The sequence below is a fragment of the Cyanistes caeruleus genome, chromosome 5 (genome assembly GCF_971803275.1).
Source record: "Cyanistes caeruleus chromosome 5, bCyaCae1.hap1.1, whole genome shotgun sequence".
Classification (NCBI taxonomy): domain Eukaryota; kingdom Metazoa; phylum Chordata; class Aves; order Passeriformes; family Paridae; genus Cyanistes; species Cyanistes caeruleus.
This window is the reverse complement of record NC_141705.1, coordinates 9,843,448-9,861,811: the sequence shown is the minus strand read 5'-3', so window position 1 is coordinate 9,861,811 and position 18,364 is coordinate 9,843,448. Positions and strand designations below refer to the sequence as shown.

At 39.7% G+C, this 18,364-nt stretch overlaps 1 protein-coding gene across 6 annotated transcripts in view; it reads right to left on the bottom strand.

Annotated features, from left to right (window-relative positions):
* DOK7 (docking protein 7) overlaps positions 1 to 18,364 on the bottom strand; it is a 64,591-nt gene that overhangs the window by 28,283 nt on the left and 17,944 nt on the right. For all 6 annotated transcript variants that reach the window (XR_015287623.1, XR_015287624.1, XM_023925576.2 and 3 more), the window contains 2 exons: positions 15,557 to 15,664; positions 13,362 to 14,236 (listed from right to left, as the gene is read on the bottom strand). Coding sequence is in view for 4 of the 6 variants with exons in the window: in XM_023925576.2 (XP_023781344.2) it covers positions 13,362 to 14,236; positions 15,557 to 15,664 (983 nt within the window). In the remaining 2 variants the exon portion in view is untranslated. The remainder of the gene's footprint in view (positions 1 to 13,361; positions 14,237 to 15,556; positions 15,665 to 18,364) is intronic.

Below are 18,364 nucleotides of genomic sequence, written 5' to 3'. Positions count from 1 at the left end.
AATAAAAACACCATATGCAAATGTCACGGGATATATTCCTCAAACTTAACAGTGGGGTCATAGCATCTCCTGATTTCAGAGCACAGAGCCCTAAACAAATACACCTGTGAATTGATGCTGGGTACATTATACAGTGCATTAACATCAGCCTTCACTGCCTCATCTTTCACCAGGTATCTCATAATAATCCCTCTACCATTCAGGGCATTAAAGACTCCTTACACATTTGCCATTAAAATAAGCCACACTCAGCTCAGAAATGATAAATGCTTTCTCTCCAGTTGTGAGATCTAAGAATGAAGGGAAATAACCCAATATAATCTGAAGTTCAGTATGTCATAAATTCTTAGGGCCAAAATAAAGACAACCAATTGTTCCAGGTAATTGGAATCATCTACATTGTTCCCCCCAACTCCTCAGCTGAGCTGTCCTGATTTACAGTAGTGGATGATGTTCTGCAGTTTTATGGAAAGGAACAATTTTTAATTTAAGCATTAAGATACACTGCAGATTTTCCAATTCGAAACAGTGTTGTCAGCTTTTTAGAGATGTTTTCACAGAAACATTAAATTCCCTTTTCCCCTTTCCAGAGCCTTGTTCTCCTCAGCTCCTGTTAAGCCACCTCTCCTAAGGCAAAGACAGAAACTCCTGCTGCAATGCTCATGCTCAAGAGTTCAAACACACTTTTCCAGATGTGGGTCCAGCAGTGCACCCACAGCACTGCTTCAGCCACCCCATTCCCACAGGTGAACACAAGTGCTCTTCCTCAGCTTGCAGCTGAATCACAGAAAACACTATAGCTTTAGCCATGCAAACTGAGTCTGCATTTCTCTTTTAGAAGTTGCAAGGCCCTTATGAAGAGACGTTTGTGAAGAATAAAAATCAACATTAACACGTTATACATTTGTATTCTTATAGAAAGACAGTAAAATGACAGGCATCTGTGCCTGCAGCTGCATTTTACCATGAAAGAATATATTAAATTTAATTCAGTGTAGACAACTGGAAGGAAAATAACTTTCCTATTTATGTTAAAAAATACTTTTTTTTAGAGAGACTAGCACTTCTAAAATCTTGTCAAATGCAATGGAAACAAAGTAATGTGCACAAAGTAAGAGGCTTCAATTCCGTGTATTCTGGCTTGTTTCATATATTCCAAATTCCAACAGGGGGTAGCATTACACTTCTGCAAGAACATTTGTTATTTAGAATACACTGTTTCCCCACATTTGATATTCTGAGTTTTCTTGTACAACAGATCTGTTAATTTCCACTCATTCTGCACCCAAGGAAACCACATAAGGCAGAGGCTCCAGCAAAACTCCCCTAATACTGAAAGTGAGGCTCAGATGGGCCCAGCCAGGTATGAAAAGCAGCAGATTTGATAACTGTGCAAATCATCAGTGTGTGGTTCTCAGCTCATGCTTCTTGCTCAGCACATGGCACAAACAGGAGAGGCAAGGTGCTCACAGATGGGATGCAACAGCTCCCTTTGCATTTTAAAGTTCACAAGACTGACTGTGCCCCCACTGAGCACCTCAGTTCTGCAGAAACACCTGTAAAAACCTGACCAATGGGAAGTACTGCTGTACTTTTTCTCAGAACAGCACAGCCCAATAGAAACCACCGAGTTCTCAGTCAGAGCATTAACCCATTTCAAGATAGTCACAGTCAGCACAAAAGTACTGTGGAGCAGGAAGCTTGGAGAGGCTGAAAATAAAGAAGGACCATCATTATTATCATATGGACACACGTGCTCACAATGGGATTCAGGTGGCCTTGCTCTTGTGGTTAGCAAAGCAGCAATTTATGGAAAATTTACATACAAAAGTGCCTTAATCCCCTTTACCCAAGTTTTCTGTTTGCAACTAGATTTAAAATCCAAGTCAGCTATTCAGGAAGAAAAGGGATCTCTTTTAGCAAATAAAGAATTCAGCTACAACTCTACAGCTGCAGTGACAGCAAATTGAGAAGGACTCAAATGAAAGCATTTCAAAAGCTGGCAAAGTGAAATCTCAGATTTTAGAGACAAATTAAACCTGCCCCTGTGGGTTCTTAGAGACAGAGAAAGTTTATGTTAAACTTTAATTACCATTTTGAAACATTCACCTGGGGAAAGCCCTAAGAAAAGTCTTTTTCTTCCTCTATTTCCCCAATGACTGTTGTTCCACAGTGTGAGCTTAGCTTCTGCTGGCACTAAAAATACACTTGTGCCTGTCTTGTAGCTGATGGAGCTATGCCAATTTACATTAGACTAGTTACTTGATTCCTTCCTTCCAGCCCATTCCACATAAAGACACAGAGAAAAGAATCCTTGTTATAACCTGTGCATCCTGTTCCACACAGAGAGAACTAGAGTGGGCTTAATTATGGGCCTGTGAAGAATAAAAATGAAAGCCTTGCTATATGATCTTCACATTCATTTTCCTCCTTTTTCAACCTCATATTTAGAGCTAAAGTTAGTCAACTTCTTACAGAAAAAAATTATTAACAAGATAATCAGTGATCATCAGTAGAAAGAAATGGATGGAAGTAGAAGGACAAATAAGGGAGGAAAAGCTCAAAATAGTAAAATTAAGACAAGTGTTTTTCTTTATTCCCAGCCCATCACTGAAATTATGGTTTGTCAAAAGTAATGAAACTATAATTAAGCTGCACAGCTTCAAAGGATACAGATACTTAACTATGCATGGGGGGCTGCTCCCAGGCTTCTATATCAGAGAGCAGTGCAATAAATTATTAGGCACAATTATATCCATAGTTTTTTTCCAAAGCCTCCTGCAGTAGTTATCTCTATAGCACGTGTGTTCTGCTTGACTTTGTGTCTCCAGGAATGAGATGAATCGGCAAACTTCATCTGGAAATATTTTCCTTGTGCTACAGGGGATTCAAGTATACAGTTACTAGCCCTGATATAGCCCACTTAGCACTTCTCTGTCCTTCTAATAAACCAGATCTGGAAAAGGTTTATATTTCCTTAATATTTTCCAGGCTCAAATTACTAGTACATCCAAAATTGCTTCCAATCAGCATTGAATTAGCAGAGGATTCCACAGAATCCAGACTACTGCAGAGGATGTGGCTAGGGGAGAGGGAACACAGCCAGAGTTCATGTCCCACTGATTCCCAGCTGTTGAAACAGTCATTTTAGTTGACTGACAGCTGGCTGCTGCACTTCATCCTGCGAATAGCCCGATATCCTCATGTGACAGGACTTAGGAGCACAAAGTCAACTTTAAAGCCCCTTTTCCATCTACACTTTGGACTCCTGTGGGATTGAACTTCTTCAGAGAAAGTCCCAAGGTCTGCTTTCTTTCATCTACCCTGTTTTCGGAAAAAAACATGGAATGACATAAAAGATAACTCCAAGGAAGACGTACAAGCAGAGTTTGCATGCAGCAAAGGCATTTTACTGCAGCCTAGAAGCCCTATTATATGTGAGTGGTATTCACTCACCCCATCCTGGCTTTCATTTATCATATTAATCACACTTATTTTGACCTTAACATCCTCATCCCACCCGAGGAAGTTCAGTCTAACTTTGACACACACACACAATTTTTGCATTGTTATATTGATGCTTCAAAATTCCCTGGAGCTGAACCAGAGTGGAGAGAAAAACAGCAGTAGGTCCACATAACATTTTTCCCCTGCACTTCTGTCCTGAACTCAGGGGTTGAATTACTGGCTGAAGTAAGATAGTTTTTCAAGGCACAAAATGTTGTTACACTAGCAGGGATGGCCAGAGTGCAAGGAAGCACTTCCCTCTGCAGTGTCATTTAGGAATGGAATAGAAAAGCTTGTGTACAACTGTAAAAAGAGCTTTTTTCACACTTTAAAAAAGCTTTACTCAGCTGGTCAAGTAAAGTAACTGAGGTTTCACTGTGTCACCTTGGTTCTTACCCGGAGTTCCTACATTTCAAAGTTTAGCCAGAACCAAGGGAACTCAATTGGGTCAACTTGCTACCAAAAATACTGCTCCAGAAATTCCTTGCAGTCATCTGCTCTCACACCTCTTATGGGGGAAGAGTTCAGTTTTACCTGATCCCTGTTTGAGCAAAATAGCTTTTGATCTAATAGAGAAAGTGGGGGGGTGGGGAAAAGGTCGTTGCATCCAAAAAAAAATTGGCAAAATTTTATTTTATGCAATACGACTCTCCATAAGGATTTTAGAAAAGAATACATTAAGAAAACATAATACCAGTATAGGATTATCCTCATTCTGTTGTTACAAATTGGCTTGAAGTTCAGGCATATCCTCAAGCATGTTCTTGATACCCTGCTCCCCTCTAAATGCTAAAAAATCGCTCAGCCCTCAGGCTAATCCCATTCTTAGAAAGAACTGATCTTCAACCGCCGTGTCCTCAGTCTCAGATTTTCTGAATCCACTGAGTGTAAGGGCTCCCACATTCATAACTCTTTTCTGGTAACTGCAGTTCTTGAAAGACACCATTCTTCAAGCTCAATTCCACACACAAAAAAATTCTCTTGAAAAAGCTTATTCAGTGCCACTGCTTTATGGACTTTCATTAAATAGAAAACCACTTTCAACAATTTGTTGAAATTACAAAAATTAGTGATAGACTTGCCACCATTTTAAAACAAAAATTCTGGAGCAGCTGCTTCATCCTGGCAGGCTGATTTTTTTCCTTTAGCAACTCTCATTAATGACTTCCTTTTCTGTCCACAGGTGTCTTAAAAGGCAAAGTTTCTGTCTCTCTCACTGCCATGTGGACAACATTGCATTTAATATAATCTTTAGCACTTGGACAAAATTTTCAAGATCCAAAGTCCTGTAGAAACACCATCCCATCAGCCAACAGCCTTGGGAAACAAATATATATACCACAGAGAGAGTGAGGTAAGCTGGTCACAAGAAAACCCTAACACAAAATCCCTGCATTAGTCTAAATCTCAAGTTTCTAACCTCCTTTAATAAACAGTGTCCAAAACAGCACTTTGCCATCACAAACTCCTGCCAGGGGTCTGTCTGCTATAAACAAGCAGCTTTATAGCACAGTGGGCAGGTTTGTCAAATGCATTCAACACTAAGCCAGGCAGAGAAAGAACACCAGAATTCAGTATGGATTCTTTCTGTATTCCCTGAGGTCCACAGCAGTCAATTGAACTCTTCTACTATGGGACAGAGTTCAAAATCTACCTATTTTAAATATCAAAGATCCATCTTATTTATTTTAACTTGCATGCAGCCCCAATCTCTAATGAAGTGAACATTTTAGCTTCACTGATTTCAGTGGCCTTGCTTCTAGGAGTGTCAGAGGAAAGGAGATGAAGTCTGGACAAGGCTTCTGCTGAACTCAGAGGGACATTTTGGTCAGAACTGTACAATATTGCATGACAGGTAAATTTGATAGTCTTATCTTCCTTATGGGCTTTTAAAGAATTCCTTCTCCTTTCTGCTCTAGACAAGTTTCTTTGCATTTTCAGCAGAATCATTCAGAACTTTGCATAATAAAGCAATACATAAAATTTCAAGGTACTTTAAAAACAGTCCAGCCTGAAAACTGGTAGGCATTTTTGTATCACAATGGCTTATGCACATATACTACCTTCTTTGCCTATGGAAAGCATTCATTCAGTTCTGAATATATAAATGTATTTCAGTGATTCATTCCTCAAATTGGTTTCAACATAATGAAACCATGGAGCAGGTTCAATAGAGCAGGTAATAAACCATTTTCTATTCTGTAGATTTGTTGCCACATATTTTCTTGCTAACAAATGCCAAAATTTTATTACCCATATGAAGATGTTGCTACCATATTATTTAATTTCATAAATGTAATAGCTGGAAAAATTATTTGCTCTTTCTGACTAAAGTGATGCAGGTTGGAATAGGGTCGAATATGACAAACAGTAAGGATTTGCCTACACCCCAACACAACCAATACCTTCAGATATAATCTGATTACAATTAATTATAACTCATTCTAATTCTGCTGACATATTATTGGCCAGACTGAAAGTATTTCCATGGATATCTTGAAGTAATAAATATTTTGGGAACCTTGAATTACCAAAACTAATTCCACTCCTATGCCTTGTCCTGAGTTGTGGACAAGCTTAAGCACAGTTTGTATAATGTTGGAACACGTTTCACCCTTCTAATTTGCATGCTTCCAGTTTTATGTGGCTCTGTCAAAAAAAGGTTGAAAAAGTAGGAAAGGTCACACCCCTGCTGAGCATCTATTTTCAGTCCTCTCATCTACTCACAGTGAGCTGCTGTCAGCCCTCCAGACATCCCATCTAAATGATTGCTATCCTACTGACACTCGCCAATTCCTTCTGAGCCATGCAATTACTTTGATATCACTGACTCTTAATCAAAACAAAATATTTCCTGCATAGTCTTTTTAATGCACAACCTTAAAAACAGAATGTTGGCAGGCATTGCAAACATTTTCAGAAATGCAAATCAAGGAATTGAGGTTTTTTGAAAGAAGCTTTGTTTATGATCTTCCAGAAGGAGACAAACCATATGGGAATCAAACTTGGAAATCTTAATCCAGGGCTGCTACTGAAGTTATTCACTTCCCCTGCATTCAGCTCCATGCAGTCTATGCTTTCCTTACATCTTTTTTGTGTATCCTTCCTCTGCAGGTGAATTTTACTTTCTCCCTTTTAGAAAATGAAGTTAGAAAGTGTCTGATAACACTTTGTAGGATTCTTTTGAATTTTTCCATACATAAATGGATTTCTATTTAAGGAGGGAGGTGGGGAAAGAAAGAAAGAGAAAAAAAAAAAAAGTCTTAGATTTTCTCATTTTGGCCACATTCTAAGCAATCTGAAGAGTCTCCTTTACATCTGGATCAAAACCAGAAACTCCACAAACCCTACATTCCAAAGGGAATAATCTTTTCCAGCTTTTATTGTCAGATGACTCCTCCTTCAAAACATTTCCTTCTCTATCTTCAGAAAATCTCCCAACAGAGTAAGAAGTAGCCATTGGTATTAGTAATAATAAAAGCTATTACCCAGCTTGATTGTATTTAGGGGAGGAAGCCAGTTTTCCCATTTGTTCATTGTGATGGGGATAGAAAGTCCACACTGTGGTTTACCAATATCTCCAAGGCCCTCTGACAGAAAAGCAATCCAGCAGCACTTGTTCTTGGTACAGAAGAATAAATTCTGCTGAGTTACATTGTCTGCATTCCCTCGTGTAAGGAAAGATGCTCTCTTCTCTTGACATTGTTATTTCACTTACCAGCGCTTCTGTGGCAGGCACTTCTTTTCCCATTACAGACCACAGGCTGTCTATTCCCCTTAGTGGCAGATCCCAATAAGTGTCAACTCTTATTATTCCAAATTTAGATTAAAACCCTTATTCTTTGCACAAAAGTTGTGAGGATTGTTTCATGATAGATGGAGAGTACCTTGAGTACAGTTTTTTAGGTAACCTCCTACAGGGCTGAAAGCAAGTGAGATCTGCACTGCCCTGGTAGGGTTGGCATGTCTCATGTGTTACTGTGACACCTCAAATCCAAATTCTTACCCCTTCACTTCCTCCATGCACACCTTTGGAAGAGCTGGGTCACTTACATGAGCTCTTCCCAGCAACAGCAATGGAAAAGGAAGCTGGGTCTCTTCTTGATCACCTGGGAGTGAAGCCTGCTGCCAAGAACATTACAATACTGTACGAGTTCACTGAGGAACTGGGAAGGAAAAAAAGTCCTTCCCTTCCTGGAAGCTGACATTAAGCAATATCTCTGCACAGTGCACAAGCAGACCTGGATGGGAGATGAGACCAAGAGGACGGAGATCATCTCTACAATAGACTTGGGCTCCTGGCCAACACTGCAAAGAGGAAAACAAAACAAATGTAGCTTTAAGCCTGACACTAAATCCACCTGTTTTATGCCCCTTTTCTCTGTCACCTTCAACTGGAGAACATACTTTTGCTTATCTTTGATCTGCACAGCACTGGGAGCTTTTGTCAGCATAACCAGCTCCAGAAATGACTGCATTTCATTATCAAGAGCAGCAGTGATCATGGGGTTTTTTTTCCTATTTCAGAAAGATGCCGTGTGGAAATTGGTGGGCTTTAAGATGTTTTTGAATCTCTGAAAAGTCTGAAGAACCACACTATTTTACTGAAAAATTTCAGAGCTTTCAGAGCCTTTTACAATAATGGTAAATGTAAGTAAAATGCCAGCTAGCCAAATCATTGTCCAGTGCAGACACCTCATTTAGGGGTGACACGTTGAGAGATGCATTCACTGCTGGTTCATGTATCACAGTCAGGAGTCATAGAAAAACAACTGGAACTAAATCTTGAAAGAAAAGAGCACAAAAGCAAGTTTTCTAATTCATGCAACAAGTCAGCAAGACCCAGATACAGAAACCTCTCAAACAAATCATTTGGGTCAATATGACAACTGACTTCCAGGTTCCTCTGAGGTGCAAACTGTTCCTGTTATAGCTCTGACTGGGTGTTCGTTGCCCAACTGCCCAGAGCTCTGAGATTAAAGCAGAAATACAAGCAGCAATAATGCTGTAGAAGATGACGAATGCATCCTTCTCAGCTGAGAATTTAGACAGCTTGTAGATTTCTTAAAGGTGGGAGGAAGCATAAAATGTTACAGCACCACACATCAATACCGTAAAAAAAAAAAATCTTTGAAAAGAGATGTAGAAGATGTGCAATTACAAATAATCATGTTCCTACACTCTCAGAGAAAGCATGGAAATAAACACAGTACAAGATAAACACATACGGTTTTCAGTCTCCTGGGAAGAGGTAATGACTCCCAACAGAAAAAAAAATAGCTAAATTAAGGTTGTAGCTAACAGTACATTGTGATTTCTTTAGTATGTTTTAGTACTACATTAGAAAAGTACTTGATTAAAAGCCAAGAAAAATTAAAACATTCTCAGTTACACAGATATGGCCATGTAGTCATGCAGCTGCCATTTCTCAGATTTCACTACGCAAGTTAACACCTTACAGGCCTTCTCTTTACCACTTTCAAAAGTAACATCTACAAGGAAAGGAGAAACACCAGCTAACTCTGGGGTTAAGGGTTTTGTACAGGATTTGGAGGAATAAGGCTATATTCCCAACCCAGTGACAGGCTGCTCATGACCCTGGTGAAATTAGTCCAGGCAAGACAGCAAGAGACCTCAGTGTAGGATGCTCTAGAGCTCAAGCCTCTTCTCTGCCTGAAGTCATATCAGCTGTGCTTCTCCCTAGGCTTAGTCTCTCTCCCTGGTCTAGAGTGCACAGGGGACACACAGATATTCACAGCTTCTCTGGAACACAGAGACTCTGCACTCACCCAAGGCTGCAGGTGATTAACCAGCTCTGAAAGGGAGATGTGGAGCTGCACGGTCAAACACGGTAGTAAAGAACCTGCTCAAGGATGACAATAAGGCATGCACATGCCTTCCTGTGCAGTTGTAATGCAAAATAAAACAATTTCTACAGGACAGACTAAAAGAGTTAAATATCCTATCATCTAGCCAAACCAACTCCTCATTTAAACTGAGACCCACGTGCCCCCAAGGCAGGTGGCAGCTCTCCCTAAGTTGTGTAGTGTTCTCAGCCCCTCAGTGCTGTGCAACACTCTGCCTGACAAAACCTCTTTTATCCAGCAAGACCACAACATTTATACATTTTCACTTACTACAGATACGCTGGGAGGTTCAAAGTTTGAGGCACGGAGCCACTGTGGTAGCAGGAATTGTACACCTCATAATTTGGGTAGATCAGCTCATAATTTGGGACCATATTGTCCCCAAAGAGGCCTCAGTATTTTAAAATCATCAACTTAAGTAGGTGGCTGAATATCAATAGAGATTGATGACAACAGCCACACACAAAGTGACAACTTCTTTTCCCCTCTATCATGGCAAGTTAACTACCAAAGCAGTACTCGTGACTATATTTCTACATAAATAAGAACTCCCACTGACATAAATATGAGTTTAGCATGAGCTAGCCGTACATAAATGTAATTCCTACTAATAGGCACATTTGGAGCTGTCAACAGTGATTTGAGTATAACACTAAGTAGCATGAAGAGACAGCAATAAACACTCCATATTAATTCAGCTTGCAAGAAGAAGGAGGTCAGGGGACAAAAAAGCAAAGCAAAATGAAACCCAGAACTTGTCAGATGGAAAAGGACAAAACCAGTTGGAAAATAATTTTATTTTTCAGACTTCTAAGAAAATTTACAAACAATGGTGGTGTAAAAAAAAAAAAAAAAGGAACACCCTATAAAAAAAATTGACATTTCTCAAACTATAGCATCAAAGGAAGTTACAGAGCAACAAGCATACAATGAAATTCTATTCATCAAATTAGTATTAGTTAAGTAGTTAAAAAATTTAATAAGTCAAGTCTAATAATAAATCTCTACAGCTTACTCAGAAATTGTAACAATCAATTCTGAGCTTAAATTATACTTACAATAGACAATGAATTCACCTCTGCAATCATCTACAGCACTGAAATCAACTAGGTCAAATTACATAGCAAAGGCACACCTTGGGAAGTCTGTAAAGGACAACTTGAGCACAGCAAAATTACATACAGCATAAAGCAAATCACCCTGCATGCTTGTTTCTTAGTCCCCAGTGTCTAATATGAAATACAATATACAAATAACAGAAGCAATATTTAGTAACTCTTTTCATGCTGGTTCTATTTTTCATGCAGAGTGACAGAAAGGCTTCCTTTCCCTGTTTTCTGTTTGAGCCTTGGCACATTCCCAGGGCCTGTCCTCCCTGTTTTCATCATCATCCTTGTCATTAGAGGAGCAGGTAGTTCTTAACAAGTCAGTCCCAGGCAGGACCCCCACCATGGCCCCTGCATATGCACATCTTCATCCTGCAACCCCTCTCCAACTCTCCACATGCTGAACTCCAACATGCACACACAACATGCCCAAACCTAACCTCCATTCGCCAAAGCTTACAGATGGGGCACAAAACAAACTAATGCTTGTAGCATTAATTACTGCTGCAGGCTTTCCTCTACTTGGGTCACTTTGAATAGTAGGCATTTAAAAGCCATTAACACAATTTAATTAACAGCTTAACTCAAAATTGCACAGGAACTCCAAACACCGGCACACTAAAGCTTTTTGAACGCAAATTTGAATACACATGATAACCTGGTGTTTTCATCAACCCATAAATCAACTCTTCCTGACCCTAACATATATATTCTGTTCCAAGTAAAAGGAGCAATAACTATTTTTTAGTTACAGTCTATGGATTTGGGCTTTCACTGTGCTCATCAGGAGAAACGCCAAAGACAGAGTCCATTAAATACTGCTAAAATAACTCGTTCTTGACAGTTCAAGAGAGTGCATCAAAGGGTTATTTTTTCTTTCAAAAGTAAAAACAAACCCATGAATCATCCCATTTAATGAGACCTCTTTCGTGACTGCTTATAAATGGGTTCTTAAAAAAAAATAGCAGATGCGCATATCTCATGTTAAAACAAAAGTTAGTAAGAAGGTTGCACCAGTGTTTATCACTGAATTTGTTTACATATAGACAATATCTGAAATTCTTGCCAAGTTATCTTATTAGGGCTGCTAGAAACACCATTAAACCTGACAGCACTTTGCAATAAAAGAGGTGGGTATTTATGTCATTGGGGTCAACAGGCAGTTGTAGGGACATAATTTAGCTTTTAATGATTTTGAAGATACCAAATACTCACTTTCATCTTCCCATTTTCCACAGATATCCAGGGTAAGATCTGATATATTCACATCTAAACCAACAATTCAGACCACAACATTTAGACCATGTGAGCTGATTGTACTTGAATTACTTTCTTTCCTCCCTGCCTATAAAAAAGCCACCTTTGAGCTTTCTAATCCCAAAGCAGAGCCCTTCCAGAAATCAGTCTTGGTCATTCTTCCCAAATTCTCCCTACCTACAAGGAGCAGCCACAAGAAACCAACAGCAGATGCACAGTTGTGCACCCCACTGCCCGCAGCCACACTTCCAGAACTGGGCTGGAGGGCTCGTGAGGATCTGTGGTGCCAGTGGTTGGCAAGGATGGCCTTGGAAGATCACTGATCCTACTGACCATAGTCTTAGAAAATGTGTCCCACAAGGGCCTCCCTACCTGCCAAGTGCTACAGGAACATCCAAGGTGCTGTGATGGGGCTGTGCAAGTGTCCCAGGCAGACAGAGCTTTCTAGTTTGCAAATATGCAAAGGCACTCAATGACAGAAATGCATGAAACACCTCATGAGAAGAAAACAATCCACATTTATAACCTTTTCATTTTTCTTTCATCACCTACTAGGCATTCAAGCCCTTTTCATAGCAGTGGTTTATGTAATCTCACATTTAATTAAATGTACACACTTCACTGGCAGTGTGTAATTCCTCATGAAGAAGTCTCTCTTGTTGAATCCTTGCTTCACACATTCCCTAAATTAAGCACTCCCTCTAACCTTCCCAGCCTTTCAACAGCTCACTAATACAAGCAGCTTTACCTTCTTCTAGTTTAGCAAACACATTCAAAAAAATCTTCTCCAGCATGGATAAAATCAGATACATTTTCATGCAATGTATAATTAATGTATAAAGCTTACTGCCATAAAAAGACAAGAATGTAGCAGGTCCAAAAAGAATTTATAAGAACATCAAAGTCTTAGCAACAGATACTGGCAAATGTCTTTGGAAAGACAAGTGAACCTCCACAGTTTAGGTATTAAGTCGTTATGTGACTGGTGATCAAAAATAAATTTTCCTGCAAATAAACTGTCCTGTTTGTAGACTGCTAGTGAATTTTTGTCTACCTGCTCTGAAGTACCTGTCATTGGCCAGTCACATTACTGCACTGCCATGCTGACTTGAATATCTTGTATTTCCCCAGTGAGAAATGGGTCTAACCTGGCTTCTCGTGCAAGGCGTGTTCAAACTACAGTGACAAGGAAAAGAAAAACATCAATAGCATAAAAGTATGCACTCAGATCTCCTTAAGAGCAGCACATACCATTTGACTTCTTTCTTTGTAAATATCAGCAGCAAGACAGGTCAGTGTCTTCCATGCTTGCTTGCCATTATATGACAAATCCAGTGCCTGCAAAACTTTTGTCTTTCACTTACATGTACCCAAAGCCAAAATTGGCTGATTTAAAAGTAATGATTGTGGTCTATATTGTTCAGTGTTTCCTTGACTAGGCACAGATTTTGAGGAAACCATGTGCTAAGCCTCTCCATTTCAGAATAAACAACAGAAAAAGTTATTACCTGTTCAGAGTATAAAGGAAACAATTTTACTCATGACCTACAACTTACATAAATTTAAATTAATCATGCTATATTAACTAAGGTTCTTTAGCATCCGCTCAATGTTAGGTATTTACCTTTAGTCCACCACAGATTGGACAAGATGAAAAAAGAGCTCTTGTCATCCCAGGGTGGGGGCTACATGTGTCACAGGGGTCAGCTGAGGCCCCACCAGGTGGTGACAGCTCACTACTTTTGGAGTCTGACACCTGTCCTTGTGGTTTTGTGTCTGACCACCTTGAAACAAAATCCACATATGTCTCATCACTTGAGTCCTTGCTGCTTTCTGTGAGTAAGGATGAAGGCCTCCCTCTGTGCTGGCCGTGCTCAGGTCCCCTCCGTGCTTCCAAGTGTGGAAGTAGCAGTTTTGGGTCACTGGCACCTTGAGCAGGCAGGGCCTGGTCCTTGGGTAACGTGGAATCTGCACTCTTCAGTTGCACTTCTTTAGAAGCTGCCTGTAACACACTCCTGGGTATATCATAAACGTGTCTGAGAGAGCTGGGAACCTGATACTCTGATCCCACAGCTCTCTGGGACTCACTGTGAGGACAAGTACATAGACTCTGATCCGAAGGAAAGTTCAATGGCAAGCTTAGCAGTGATCCAAACTCATCACCGTGGCAAATGTCTAAGCTCCCAGCATAGGAAGAGAAGCTCCCAGAGTAGGAAGAGTGACTACCAGTAGCTATTCCACTGTCAGAAGAACTCTGACGACCTATTTCCTGCAGCTGTCTGGATCGGAGCGGCTTCGGAGGGGGTTTAGCGGTGCCACGTGCCCCTTCTGGAAGGGTCTTTTCCTCTCCCAGGTGAATGCCCTTTGCAGCTGCCAGCCCATGGCTCTCCTGAGAGGTGCTGGCTGAAGATTGTTCAGGCCACACTGTCAACCTGCTCCCAACACTGACATCTGAGTGGCTGGTATCTGAAGATGAGCTTGAAATACTCCTATCATCTCCTAGAAAAGAAGGAAACCCATCAACCTGTTTAAAACATATTTTACTTTCATACAGTTAATTGGGTTGCTGTACCAAAATACAGTCGTACATCACTGTACAAATAAAAATAATACTGTTATAAAAATGTTTACATATCTATATACAAAAATACCTTTGTATATCTGTCTATCTGTGATTCATTTATGGCTATATTGCAAGATTGTTTTCCTCAATTACAGTTGCAAGAAAGGCATTTTAACAGGTAATTACTGCCTTCAAAGACAGAATATGAATTTTTGAAAAATAAAACATTGGCATGAAAGGGCACCAGGACAAAACACAAACATCATACAAACAAACAAATACAAAATCAAACAAATACAGAACCATTTTCTTGTAGCACAAACAGAGTCCACAATGTTATTTTCTCCTTTCTTAATAAAACCAATGCAAAAAAAAAAAAAAGGCAGAAACTGCATATGAAGTTGGGCCATGATTTCTGAGCAGAGGAACTGAATAAAAAAAAAAATCAGCATGCTTATCTATCAAGTCTCATTTTCTGTCCTTTCAGTTAAGTCTAGTAGTTATGTGCTAATTAAGAAAAACCTCAGGAAGTCTCACTGGAGTACAGTCACAAACCACATTACCCAGCAGTGTCTAGGCCAAAGCAGCCATGGACATGTATATAAACACATAATTAAGCTCCTGAGGATATTCACAGGGACATTTTTTAGGCTTGCAGGCTTTAGAATCAGGAGCAAAGCAGGTGTTTGGATGATCCAACTTCAGCTATTAAACAGTTCAAATGGCAGTTCAGGGCACAGGCCCTTTTACAAATCCAGTGCTAGACACCAATTCCACTTTGATACACTACCAACTCCAGAGAAGGCATGTACAGAGAGCAGAGGAAAGCACAGGAGTTCTATGTTTTACTGCAAAAGTCTGCTGTAAGCCTGATGTGTGAGCCATACAAGTGAGTCCATCGCATGGGCTGCACTGACAAAGGTACTTTAGCAGATACCAGATTTGATGTAGACAGTTCTTTTTGAGTTTTACATGCAAAAATTCAGTAGGACTCAGCAACCTAAATGGTCCTCCTGGATTAATAGAGTTTGATTCAAAACTCAGTCTGCTGAGTTTAAAACCTCCAACCTACATCAAAGGACTTCAGACAATGCTGTTAAAGAACTGCTTCATAAGAAACATAACAAACCTAACGTCTTGACCATTTCTCTATTATTTTTCTTGTAAGCTCCACATCTTATGAGACAGGCCATATAACTTTTAAAGCCTGGGCAGGAAGGAACATAACATATTTTTATTTAATTAGAGGTACTTACCTCCACTACCTTGGCGACTTGTATGGGACAGCAAGCTCAAGCGCTTTTCTAATTGCAAAGCTTCATGAGCCAGTCTTTCTTCTGAATAGGCTGGATTTGTACTTGGATCTTTAAAAAGAAACAGAAAATAAATAAATCAGTAAAGGAGGTAACATGAAAAATAAATTTAAAAGAAAGGAAAGATAAAAAGACATTCTTATGCTTGAAATGTTGATTGGAAAAATGTATGGGACAACCTGACTTCAAGCACATCCTGGACATAGTAATTTAAAATTAAAAGTGTCAAAGATTTTCAGAGATTTTACCCAATGTCTGTAATAGTTACCACCAGGGGCAGAACATCGAAGAGAACAGCACCAAAGTCAATAGCTACAGAAATAATTAGCATCCAACAAGTCTAAAGAACTTGAAAGCTAATTTGACCCACACAAAATCTGTCCTGAATTCACTGGATTCGCTGGGAATTTTAACGTCCAGAAAGATCAAATTTTTCACCCAAGAAATTTCCAAATCTACATCATAAAGCCAGAATCACAGCCATTAAACTGACATCTTACAATCCAGATCATCTATTTACAAAGACTTTGCTTTCAAGTTGGATGTTAAGAAGGTCATAAAGTTCAGATGTCAGAGATAAAAACAACCAATCTGGTGGCTCTGTCTTCATGTTTAATACAAGACAAGTCAGGATTATAAAAACCACTTCTAAAATGTACTGTCATGGATTTTCCCCATACATTTTAGTGAGTTTGCCATTCCAGCTAAGATTATTTCACTGGTGGTGGCTCATTATATTCCAAAAAACAGTAGAAAGACCAAAAATTAAACAGAATGTGGAAGAAGTCTCATCAGGGAAACAGGCCAGTTTCCTCTAAATCATTTTTTTTCCAGCAGGCACAACAATAAAACCAGATGTTGGAAGTAATTATAAGCCTTATCCAAACAGAAACCTTATGGATTCCTTCAAATAGCACTGATGAGCGTGTCCTGTTCAGTGGTTACAGGAGATATGGTCTGCTAACTTGTTCATCATCAGAAACCTCAGTAATTCTCATTAATACACAGGGAAAGTAATCAATGACAGTGAAAACAGATTAGCTTCCTCACAACTGCTGCTCTTGTGTATCTGATCAACTGGGCAGTAGAAGCACACCACAAAAACACTGAATCATTTAATAAGAGGGGGAAAACAGATGAAAAAGGCTATACATTCTTGTGATTGAGTTAGTAGGACAAAAAACAGTTGGAAAGATGAAAGAAAAGCTTCATTTTCACCCCAGGTCTTTTAGTTTTAAAAGACTTGGTTTTGATGTTGTCAACACAGCAGTCAAAGCAAGCTCATAATCAGGGGAAGGAGCACTGCCAGGTCAGCCAAAGCTCCATGGGAGCTCCCTACGTTATCAGCAAACTGCCACATCTCTCCTCCCTAAGCATATTCACTTTCTGACCTGCCCTAGGTAGGAAAAGAAATGACAGTGCTGAACTTTCTAACTTTCTTTCTCATGTCAAGGAGGTTTCCATCTTTGGCAGTCTGCAATCTGGGTAAGATGAGCATCAAAACTAAGATATGCACAGTCCATCTACAACAACATACACTGGGCATTCTAACAGGGACAAGGCAACAATGCCCACGACAAACAGAGTCTGTGACCTCTGTGTCTCCCAGCTCAGACAGTGCTTGACACACTTCAGACTTAAGAAAAGAAAATAGGACTGTTTGATGTGGATTATTTTCTTGGGTGTCCATTCCTATTTACCCAGCAAGACAGCTCGCATTAGCCATTGACTAGTTCAAACCTGCACAACTGCTCAAACAAACCCCCAAGGTTTTCATATGGACCTCTGCCAAAGGAAAACACAACATTTGGCCACCAGCACCTATGGTGCAACCCAGACAGGTCCATGCAAGGATCTGCTCAGTAGCATACAGCATTACAAGCTGCTATTTTTTAATGTCCTCTGCTCCAGTTACTCTGCCCTATCTAGTTAAATGCCTTGTGTCCAAAAAAGGTCCAAGGAAGATGTTCTATGAGCACTTTGAGTATAAAGTTGTCGTACCAGATCAGCAAATTTGGTCAAAACAAGATGCAAACAGACACTAATCCTTCCCACATCAAAGAACTGTGAGTAGGAAAGGTCCTTTCACTTTCCTCACAATATGATTACTTGACAAATGCACATTTTCAGAACATTACTAGGGCACCTACACAACAACTAGATTTTTAAGTTAAAGATGTCCCTCTTACAGAAAGCAAAAGATATAATTAAAAACAAAACAAAACAAAAAACTGGTCAAACCACTGATCCAGTAAAATTGGCTTATAATAAAATACATGAGGTAGGAGGGAATTTGAAGTCAGACAGTTTGGACTTCACACATTCAATTGCCCCCAGGAGCCAAATTCCCTATCAGCTTCACAGCTACAGAACACACCAGGTTTCACCCAACAACATGAAACCTCTAGGCATAGAGTCTGTCCAATAGAACTAATAATTTTTTGGTTAAACTTCTCCTTAAGGACTGCCTATGAATAAAAACATGTGTATAAAATTGTGTATAAAGTTGGATTTGCTGGCATCATCCTCTGCCTTTTGCATGCCCAACACACAATATCTAATAACTTTGTAGCAATTTGCCACATTAGTAACTCAGGGGGACAGAAGCAGCATGACCGGTACCAAGACAGCTGTCCAAGGAAGTTCCAACAGCTTCTGCCCACACATCTGAAAGCTGCTCTTTAGTATTAGTACTTTAATTTCCCAAAGCCTTAACAAATGTATCCCGTCCTGTGATTCACTCAGGCCCTT